Source organism: Hipposideros armiger, unplaced genomic scaffold (genome assembly GCF_001890085.2).
Source record: "Hipposideros armiger isolate ML-2016 unplaced genomic scaffold, ASM189008v1 scaffold_239, whole genome shotgun sequence".
Classification (NCBI taxonomy): Eukaryota; Metazoa; Chordata; class Mammalia; order Chiroptera; family Hipposideridae; genus Hipposideros; species Hipposideros armiger.
Genome location: NW_017731589.1, coordinates 2,457,996 through 2,469,341, shown reverse-complemented (window position 1 = coordinate 2,469,341; position 11,346 = coordinate 2,457,996). Strand labels below are relative to the sequence as shown.

Here is an 11,346-nt window from a genome sequence, read left to right as displayed (position 1 = left end):
CTGCTTTCTGGGCTCCCCAGGCGAGTGCTGGACAACGGCAGGATCAAATCTTCGACAATCATTTCCTGACACAGGGCGCTCTGCTCAAAGCAAAACAGAGGTAGGAACACGGGTCCCCAAGGCCAGAGGGAGAACCGGTTTCCTTTATTTTCATTTAAAACGTGCATCTGCAAATGTTCCCAGCTACGTGGACTCATCGGCAGGACAGTCACAAAGCAGAGCGAGTATTTGTCTCCGTTAATCCTCCCCTAATCCCTCTCAACTCATTTCAATTCCAGCAGCAGCATCGAATTTTCCTGGTCACTCGGGCGCACTGCACTGCACCCTGGCTGCAAGCTTTCGGGGCCCCTCTGCCTTACCGGGAACCCGGCTCAGGGAGCGGAGACACACCCCCAGAATCACTGCTGAAATGTCCTCAATGTCAAGCAAGTTTTTAAGGCACTTTAGTATACAAATGGCCAAATCACACTCTTTTTTACAACTTTCCCAACATTGTTTAAACTAACTGCTTCCTTGAGATGAAATTCACTTTTCATAAAGAGTTGTACATCCATCACCCACTATCAAGTCCCGGAAGAGTTTCATGACCCCCAAAAGGAATCTCATTAGGACGTGTCGGTGGAGGTTCACGCGCTGTATCGAATGTCCCGTCGGGTGCAGGTGCTGACAGTGGGGGAGGCTGTGCGTGTGTGGGGGTGGGGGTAGGGGTGTGTGTGTGGGGGTGAACGGGAAGCCTCTGTGCCTTCCTCTCTATTTCGCTGTGAACCTAAAACTCCTCCCAAAGAACCATGTCTTCCACATTTTTCATACCTGTTAGCAGCCACTTCCTATTCTCCCTGTCCAGGCTCTGCTCACCACTCTTCCACTCTCCACGTCCATGGAATTTGCCTGTGCTGGCAAGACACCCTGCGGCTTTGGAGCCTAACCTCCTTCCCTCAGGCAACGCTTTCAAGCTTCACCCATGTTGTAGTATATAGGAGTGTTTCGTCCCTTGTGAATAATCTTCCCTTGTATGGAGAGACCTCCTCCGTGTTCATCTACTTACCAGGTGAAGGACATTTCGGTTGTCTCCACTTTCTGACTGGTATGAACAAGGTCGCTGTGGACACCCGTGGACAAGTTTACGTAGCACATATGTTTTCAGTTTCTGGAGTGGGATTACTGGGCTGCATGTTGAAATTAATTTACCGGGTACCTTTATGTTCAACTTTTTGAGGAACCACCGAAATGTTCTCCACAGAGGTTCCACGATCTTACATTCCTACTAGTAATGTGTGAAGGTTCCAATTTTTCTGTATCCTCACCAAAACTCCCCCCGCCCCCAAATCCAGCCCTCCTAGTGGGTGTGAAGTGGCTTCTCACTGCGGTGTTGATTTGCGTGTCTCTGATGACTAAGGATGGTGGGCATCNATTTTTTTTTTTCCTTTAGCATGTCTATTCTGCTCTTCCATCCCACTACTGAGGTTAAAAATTTGACATAATTGTATTTTAATTTCTAATATTTCCGATTAACTCTTCTGCAAGAGCTACAGTCGCAAGCTCCTTCATCATGTTGGTAATTTTTTTAAAAACCTAAAATGTCATTTTCTGTTTTCCCTATGGATTTGTAAGCGCTCATGTGTGTTACGCTGGTGTTGGTCTCTGTGGGTCCTTGTGATTCTTGGTTGTGAGCTTCTCCCCCACAAGTGTCCTGCATCACAAGAGGCTCCCGGTGGGTGGTCGCAGGAATGTCCTGGGCAGTTGGAGGCTCTGGATGGGGGAATGGCTCTCACCAGGCCTTGGGTGGCCATTTGGGTTGTAGTCCTTTACTCCACATGGACGATGGGACTCTAGTCCCTCTGGCCATGACCCCAGTTTTAAGGCGGGGGACATCTGTCCAGCCCCTGGCCTCTCATGGAGACTGCTATCCCAGCCCCTTCTGTGGGGCCTGAGCTTATCTGGTCTCTTTCCCTGGAGGGTGGCAGGAATCTGGCCTTACTTGCTTCTGTAGGTTTTCACCTGGCCCTGCTCTGAAGGGCACCTTTCTACTTCAGGTGTATGAAGAGCTCCCTGTTTTATTTTCGAGTGCAGCTACAGTTTTGTTATTTATTTTCCTCTCTTTTCTACATGCCTGAAGTCAACACACAGAGAGACATGGCCGGTGGCTTTCACATCTTGAATGCAACTGGAGGATGCCTGCAAAGTAAAGTTCCTTTCAGCCCCTTGGCTGGATGAGCACATGGCTTTGGACTTGGCATGTGGTGCGCTCACGGGCGTGCAAAGGCGTGCTCTCATCTGCAGTGATGTGGTTACTCTCTCCGTGGGCCAGGATATAATGCTCCTTCCTTTCCTGAGGCGTGCTAAATAGTTGGTGGGTCAGTAGTGCAATTATCGGAGAATATTTTGGGACCTCTTCTCAGAGATATTTTAAATTAGAAGTTAATTCTGTCACCTTAAAATGGATTAAAATGCAGCATAACCTCTCTTGGTGTTTTCTGTCACTTCGAGTGGATGTGACCCATTGACAAGCCCGATTTGCTTACAGAGAGAATCTACCCAGATTAGCCAGAAGTCTCCTGCAAGTTCTGCTTTTGTTAGAAATTCAATAACTGACAACGCTAAAATGCTGTGGTCTCCAGAGAACACTGACAGTTGTTATCTCTTGATCCTTCACGGAGGAGGAAGGAAAGACATTGTATGGAAGGTAAGCCTGGGCTACCGAGAGGTTAGATGGATTCTCCAAGGATGTGTAGGGACTCAGCAAAGCTAACACGGACCATATTTGCAGGAGAACTATAATATTGATGTTATTCACAGAATCTGGCGTGTTCCCAAATGATTCCAGAAGCGGGATGCTCATAAAAATCACAAAATATAGAAAATATCAAGCAGGGAAGGCTAATGATGACACTATGTCCTCTAGGTTAAAAGAAAAATTATCTGTAAATTTAAAAGAGGTTAATAAAACATGTTAATGCACAAATTTCCTTAATTAGAAAAAAACCTATCAGCCTCTGAATCAGGTCAACAAGGAATGCCGGGTATAATGAGCAAATTCTGTTAATTTTATAGGAACTGTGAGTGGAATTTATATCTGTTTAATGCATGTAAGCAAAATAACAAAAAGAATGAACTCAACGAGGGAGACAGGTATTGTCTTTTCCTCTCAGAGGTTGAAAGACAACAGTATATATTTTAATGTGAATGAATTTCCGTTCCTTTTCTGGGGGCAGAGATGATAGAGCCAAATTGGGACGTTGAGAAGAGTCTCAGAGAGGAGAGAGTGTCCGGCGCAGACCCTCACGGTGAGTGGNTAATTGTGTGACGTGATCAAAGTGTTAGCTAGTGCTAGTCAATCGTATGGCAATGTGTAAACGTATCAAGTCAACACGCTGTATACCTCAAACTCACTCCATGGTCTATGTCAAATTTATTGCAATAAGAACACAGTAAGTCAAATAAAACAAAAGCAAACAAAAAAGAAGTATAAAAATTTCCAGGACATTCTTATGTATATAGTTAAATAGAAAATAATCATATTAAAACTTAAGCTTTATCTGACGATACTTCACTATTCAGGGATGAGTCTGGCCCCACATTTTGACGTATCCATGCGTCTAATAAGTGAGGAACGTACGGCTGCCATTTAAACAAACTCTGGGTAAAAGGTGGGAAGATAATGCATTCACTTTCCGAACAATGTTTTCATAAACGACTGTTCTATTCATCCAAAAAAATGTTTTATTTTTTAAAAAACTATAATTTTCTTTGTTTTTAAAAGATAGTTTAAAAGCTGACAAGGCTTTGTTTTGACATAGGGACAGCTGGCGGTGGTGGCAGTATGACTATGTACAATATAGCGAGTGCTGTGGCCCAGCCAGGACGCCAGCCTCTGTCGTCATCAGGTCGGTCACTTGCAAGTCCCTCCTGAGCTTCCAGGCCTGATGACTCCTTCACAGACTCAGCCGCCATCTAACTGAGCCACTGGCTTGTAGTTTGGTGCTTTCCAAAAATCCTCTGACGTGGTNCTTTGGTTGCTTGTGCTTTTGATGTCATATCTAATAAAACAGTTGCCTAATACAAGGTCACAACGATTTACCTATGTTTTCTTCTAAGAGTTTTTATAGTTTTAGCTCTTATATTTAGGCGGTGAATCCACAGTGAGTTAATTTTTGTATATGATGTGAACACCTGTTTCTTCTGCGTGTAGATACCCAGTTGTAGAAGTACCACTTGTGTAAAAGACAATTTTTCCCCCCATCGTGTGGTATTAGCACCCTTATCCAAAATGAACTGACCATAGCTGTACAGGTTTATTTCTGAACTCTCAATTCTATTTCATTGATCTTTTGTGTTTATACTTATGATAGTACAATATTTTGATTACTGTAGATTTAGAGCAAGTTTTAAAATTGGTATCTATCTATCTATCTATCTATCTATCTATCTATCTATCCTTTAACTGTCCTTTTTAAAGATTGTTTTGGCTATTTTAAGTCTGTCACATTTTCATATGAATTTTAGAATCAGCCTGTCAATTTCTGCAATAAAAACAATTGGGATTTTGATAGGGATGGGGTTGAATCTTTAGATAAATTTGGGAAGTACTGCCCTGTGAACAAAATTACATCTTCCAATCCATGAACATAGACTGTCTTTCCACTTACTTAGCTCTTCTTTAATTTCTTTCAGTTATGTTTGGTGGTTTTCAGTGGTCTTATATTTCATTTGTTATTTAATTCCTCTTACACATTAAAAATTATTCTAAGTGGAAGCATTTCTTAATTTCATTTCTAAAGTGTTCATTGCTGGTTTATAGAAACACAAATGATTTTCAAATAAAGATGTATCTTCCATAGTTGCTGAACTCATTTGTTAGTTATAACAGGTGTGTGTGTGTGCGTGTGTATGTGTGTGTGTGTGCACGCGTGTGTGTGTTCCTTAAGAGTTTCTGTATACTGCATTATGTCATCTATGAACAGAAATAGTTTTACTTCTTTCTTCCACCCTCTGGATGTCATTTTTTTCCTTGCCTACCTGCCTTGGTTAGAATCTCCAAAACAATGTTAAATAGAAACGGTCTTATTCCCGATCTTTGGAGGACTGCTGTTAGTATTTCACCATTAAGTATGCTATTAGCTATGGGCTTTTCATAGGTGCCATTTATCAGGCTGGAGAAGTTTCTTTCTAGTCCTACTTGTTGAGTGTTTTATCATGAAAGGATTTTGGATTTTGTCCAGTGCTTATTCTGCGTCTATTGAGATGATCATGTTGTTGGTTTTTTTCCCCTTTATTCTATTAACATGGTTGTATTACATTGATATTTTATGCTAAATAGTATTTCCTTTCCTGGGATAAATCCCATTTGGTTACGGTGCATAATCCTTTTTATATGTTGCTGGATTCAGTGTGCTAGTATTCTGTGAGGTTTTGCACCTACGTTCCTAAGAGATGCTGGTTTACAGTTTTCTTTCCTTTTGGGTCTCAGGGTACCGAGCACTCTTTTTTTTTTTTCATTTAAGTTTTGTGATTATAGTTTAAACATACACCATAATTTGCCTGCATTTTTTGTAACTATCAAAAAAATATTTTTTTTACATTGCATTTTTTACATCTGAAGGTCTGATACTGGCACAATCTATTTATTGAGGCCCAAAACATGTTTTTGTTCACAGAAACAGGCATCTAATCCAACAATGAGAATGGATACAATAGTTGCACCCTGTTTACACTGATCATATAACGTTTTTTGTTATAACTCCCATATGGTGATCTTTGTGGAAAAGGCTTTCTTCTCTTCCTTATCTCACTGCTCTGTTACAGCCCACTTCACATCTTACCATCTCCACGACTTTCTCACAAAAGATCTCTCTCTCCTGTAAGCTTCCATACCACTTACTTTTGAAACATTCAAAGTCTATGTGCGTACATATCTTTGCTGTAGGTTTCTGCTGATGACTTTCGTGTTATTTTCTTCCCTGAGAGATTTCTAACTCCTTTTTATACGACTTTTATTGCACCAGTAGTATCTAATACGTACTTTCTTCTTAGCCCATGCAAAACATATGCTGCGTTAAGAATTTTCTTAATTCATCCTTGATAGGATTCAGGAATGCTATGAGATATATAAAATTATTAGATTTATAATGTCACTGCCTTTAAGCTCATCAAGCAAGGATGAGTAATTGCGAATTTTAATAGATACCAAGCATTTCCGCTAGTCACCAATTATATAAACAATTTCAAAGCATACAAAATGGCTCTTTTCCACTGAAAGCATATAACATCATTTTGCCATATGGCACAATGATAATTTGAACCTGGGAAACATAATTTATGCACTAGATAGTTACTTTAAGACAATCGCAAGGTAAAATCATGCTCTTTCTCCATATGGTGCCTTGCTTTCCCAAGAAGAAATGTAAGTACCTGGTGTCAGCAGTATGACGGAGGTGACAATCAAGGAGCAGATGACCAGAATCACAAGCAGTGCGATTGCTATTCCTTTCCAGTTCCTTTGTGGAGGGTTGCTCCCCACCAGCTCCTGAAAATGACAGAAAAGAGAAGCACGGTGAGTGAAACAGGAAATCAGAGAAGCCAAATAAACATGTTTTACTTTAGTCAAGAACCAAGATGTGAAACAGTGAAGGAGGCATGCTCTCACCCTGGAGGCTACGATGCGCTCTCTTCTCTACCCTGCTGTCCTCCTGGCAAGCCTTCTCTTAAGAAAGAATCGGGTATTTTACCACGTTTACGGCTTCTGTGTGGACTTCCGGTTTGCCCACCCAATAAACCAGGCTCTCCAGCGTAGGGCAGCTACCGAGCTTTCTCTTCGTGACAGCCAGCCTATGAACTCCCACACAATCAAACCCAGGTGGGCGCTACGTTCCCTCTCCTTTCTTGCTTTACATCACATGGTTAGCTGCCATGTCAGGCTACCAAATTCAAACATCTCTTTAGCATGCACTGCGCGCTCGTTTTAATCAGCCTCTGCCCATTGCGCATCATCTCGAGCCTTTCCTTCAAGGTCTCCCAGGTCTGTCTGCACCGGGTAACTCACCTATTCTAGGTTTCAGTCCCTTCCAGGGAACCCCACTTGCATTGTAGCATTGGGGGTGGGAAGGGAGGATCTGGAGACACTGCTAAAGGGGGCTAAAGGTTCAATAAATCTAGGACCTTAATCAGGCATATTGGCTGTTGAGACCAAACTTTTAGTGTCTTTCAAATTGGGATGATTATATAATTGATAGTCCAAACTGGGATCCTTTGAGACAAAAAAAGTAAAACTGATAATTCACAATAAGTTAGGAAGATAATAGTTATCTATTAATAATTATAATTATTAATTTTTCGAGAGCAACTGGGACACTCCAGGGTACATAAAGACACATGGTCACACTGCAAATGGACCGTTGCTACTTCTGCGTGTACATGGATTACAAAACATTCTCTGTTATAGCCCATAACTGCAACTCATATGCGCTCCAAGTTGGGATGAGACAGAATGGAAAGGGCCTCCAGAAGCAGACAGCACAATATGTAAATACACAGTCATCCAAGACGTAAGGTCATTAGAACGTATCAAATTGCTGCACATCAAAATGAAGGAACGCTCAGCCGTATGACGGTAAATGATTAATACTTGACATCCCAGTATTTGATATTGGCTATCTAGGTTATCAAATTAAGACGGAGTCTGAGAGCCATTAAAGCCTTAGCAGGAAAGAGTTCTACAGTTATTCAGAAATTTCTATCAGTATTCTTATTTGCCATCCACAGTTTAATTTATCTATTAATAAGTGGCTCTTTGGCACTTAACAGCAAGACCGAACATAAGCACAGAATCGGGACAAACAGCTGCACTGCGCCAGTCTCCTTTCCTATTAAATAGGGTTTTCTACGTGAGAAAGTCACTGGTCGATACCCAGGGAAAGTGATAGGATCTTGCAGCTTTTCACTTTATCCACGTTTACAAAGAAAATAAGCCCTTCTCACCAAATTTGTGAATAGCATAAACTTTGAAGCAGTACCCTTCCTACGACCAGTGTACTGTGCACGTCTCTCGCAGAGCCCAACAGACATGTCTCCAGCCCTGATCTCATTAAATCCCAGGGCTACCATAAAAAACCCAAATGTCTTCCTACTCAGCACTAAATCTTCTTCCAGATCCAGAATGATAACATGAATGTCGCCATCTTCATCAGCTCCCACAAGCGATCTATTTGTAATCTAGCTTCTAATGAGAATAACCTAGAATTCGAAATTCTATGTCAAACACATCTGTTAGATGCATCGGTCAACGTTTATGTGCAAAGAAAGCCTAGGACTTTTGCTTTCTGTTAATTTCGTGACCAGCTAGTAGTGAAACTGATTAACTTGCAAAAGTGCTCTTAGACAAATGTCGCAGTGACAAATGTGCTGCTGACATGCCCAGTGTGGCCCCTCTCTGATCCGAACACACCCCCAACACGATGTCCTGGTCCGGGCTGGGTATTGTCAGGGATAATGATCGAGAGAATGTGTCTACAAAGAGAACCAGGAGACAGTTACGTAACATGTAAATCAAATAAGGTTGAGGGGAGCGTCCAAACGCAAAAACGAAACCCTTAGTCTTCGTCTATTTGAATCATCACGTGAAAGAGAGAAAAGGCTTATTCTTATAAGCTCCAGAAGGTGGAGTTAGAAATGAAAGGAAATTTCCAGAGATGGAATTGTGTATCAATACAACCTCAGCGTCTCCAGCCATTCATACAGCCTATTGATAGGATGGGCTGCGTCACAGGTTAAGTGAGCAGGGTGGATAAACATGCACGGGGCCCCTGGAGGGCCTGTCCTCCAGGGTGGAAGGTGGAAAGTAATAACTTCAAAGGTGCCTGACACAGTATAAGCTCTGTAGACACACAAAGGATGGGAAAGAAAGATGGAAAGCTGTGAAGTTGCGACTGTGGGTGGAAAAACGAATGACAGTCAGAATAGTTCAGGAGAGAGGACAGAAACCCTGCTCACTGGACCAAGGGTTTGCCCAGGAAACCACTTCTGTGGACATTATTGAAAAAAAGGGAGAATGTGTACGTAATCTGACAGCCAAACTGGCGCTGATGGCACAGCCCACTTAGGCGAAGTGATTCTGGGTCATTTACACCGTTTCTTAAGGACAGATGTGTCACATCCCCTTTCAAGTAACATTCTCACACTTAAAAAGCAGGGTAATGACACCCATGGGAAAGCAGGCATTCTTTATGAAATTGCCTTTTCATTTGCCGAATTTCATTTCTCAGAGTGCAGGTAATAGTTTTTTTGTTTTTTACTGCATAGCAATATTGTAACAACAACAGGAAACCCATTAAAGAGAAAAAAAAACCATTAAAAATCTTGCTAATCCAAGAAAACAACATTTTTCCTTTCTTCCGTCTTCCTTTCTTGCCCTGGTCTGTAATGCACATTTAATCTTTACACAGGAATAACCAGGGACAGTTTTTGAATGCAGGTTAATATGTTTTTTTGAACATCTCATTTGGGTCCCCAAATTCAGACTTTCTCTTCTTAACTTATGGAGCTGAATTGTTTAAAATTTGAGTAGAAATGATCCCGCACATTCTCTCGCCTGTGGTTTCCGAGGCACGAGCCCGAGGCCCCCGGCTTCTGTCCTCAGGATGAAAGCCCTTTGCACATCACTGCCCAGCAAGTCTGCACTCCTGCCCTCCCCTCTGAGCCGCTCGCAGTTCTCCCCACTCTGCTCAGTTCACTGCTCCTGGGACACGTCGTCCCCGCCACGTCGCCGTCCCACTGTCACCGTACACCTGCCACCTCTGTTTCCAGACACGCCTCTCTGCCTTCTGGCAATCAGGCAAACCCCTTCACGTTCTTTAGTTCTCGTCTTGGATGTGTCGGGGAGCCCTGCCTGGTTCCGTGGGCAGAGTTCACGCCTCTCTCCCCTGGACAGAGCTGTAGCACTCTGTAAATGCTTTTCTGGGACGTTACTGCACCATTAAGTTATGTACACATCGCCTGTGTGTCATCAGCAGACTGCAAGCTGCTTAAGGACAGGTGACACAGGGTGTTCCTGTTCCCAGAGCCTGGACAACACTGGGGACGCCACTGCGCCCAGGCAGCTGAAGGAACAAACTGTGCATGCCTTTCTGGGAAGTGGCTTTGTCATCTGCAGGCAGGCCTGGCAGGAGAACAATGGCTGACTGATGCGGAAAACAAAGCGTTAACCAGCCCAGGTGCGTTAACGAGGCCATAAGGCAACGGGTCCTAGCGGCTAATGCAAGCTGACATCCCCAGTTGGCAATCCGCGTGCCCCCAGCGGCAGAACGGTTGCTCATCGTTATTTTTAACACCGGCAAGAAGAAAACAAGGAACTGAACACAGGCTAAGCCTTTTCCTAGTGGTTGGATGTCGCAAACACAAAATCCATCTCTTCAGATGCTGTTATCTTAGTCCTTGGTGATGAGGGCTCGATGCTTTAGGTGGGATTGTACAACTGACATGCAAGAAGGACAAGTGAGAATCATAATGAAAGATACCACATGTCTTGGGGACCGGTGCCAGGCTGTCCCCACGGCACGCCGCCCTCACCTCCCCCAGCGGTGACATCACCCACACGCTGACAGGTCACGCACCCACGCCTGCTCCTCTCTGTGTTCAAGCAGGACGCCGCTTATCGAGGCCTGAGCCTCACACATACCCCAGCATCCCTCCTGCTCCCTTATCACACCGCGCGCCTCATGGTTGGGGGGTGGGGGGGGTCCAGGGAAAACTCTGAGGCGGTGGATGCAAAAGTTAGAGACACTGGAGGCTACAAAAGTAGGGAAGAGGAAAGAAGGGTGTGAGGCGAAAGGAAGCTAGGAAGCTGTGGCTTAGGCGTCGTGAGGACCGAATGCGAGTGTGTCTGGAAGCATACTGTAATTTATAAAAAGCACAGGAGCACTAGTCACTGCTGTCGCCGCCAAACCATGCGTCAGCCACAAGTGCTGTACCACATGGGAAGGAGTCAAAGCACATTCAGCTTCCACACTCCTTAAAGAGGTACCAGGGACATCACAGTCCTTTGTCCCCTTGTCACTGCTGCATCCTAAGCTCTAATGAGGGGAACTCAGAAATTTAACTTCAGAGGAGGGTGATCCAGGGCGCAGCTACATGACCCCCCACAACAGAGCGATGCATTTCTCAAGCAGCCAATATCCACCGTGAATGTTTCGGGTACACGTCCTCGGGGAGGCTCGCTCACTGCATGGAAGCACAGCCTCACGCAGCTACAGGGACGGAAGGAGGGACACCCGGCAGGAGGGAGGGCAGAAGATGATTTCCACAGCAAACCGAGGCCTCTTCCTCAGGAAACGCCACGGCCACAGAAGCTCGGAG

General features: G+C 43.9%; 1 protein-coding gene across 4 annotated transcripts in view; it reads right to left on the bottom strand.

The window, feature by feature from the left end:
- The window catches only part of LOC109389672 (dipeptidyl aminopeptidase-like protein 6), a 624,125-nt gene that overhangs the window by 181,560 nt on the left and 431,219 nt on the right, over positions 1-11,346 (bottom strand). For all 4 annotated transcript variants that reach the window (XM_019655448.1, XM_019655450.1, XM_019655447.1 and 1 more), the window contains exon 2: positions 6,409-6,523. In XM_019655448.1, the coding sequence (XP_019510993.1) occupies positions 6,409-6,523 (115 nt within the window). The remainder of the gene's footprint in view (positions 1-6,408; positions 6,524-11,346) is intronic.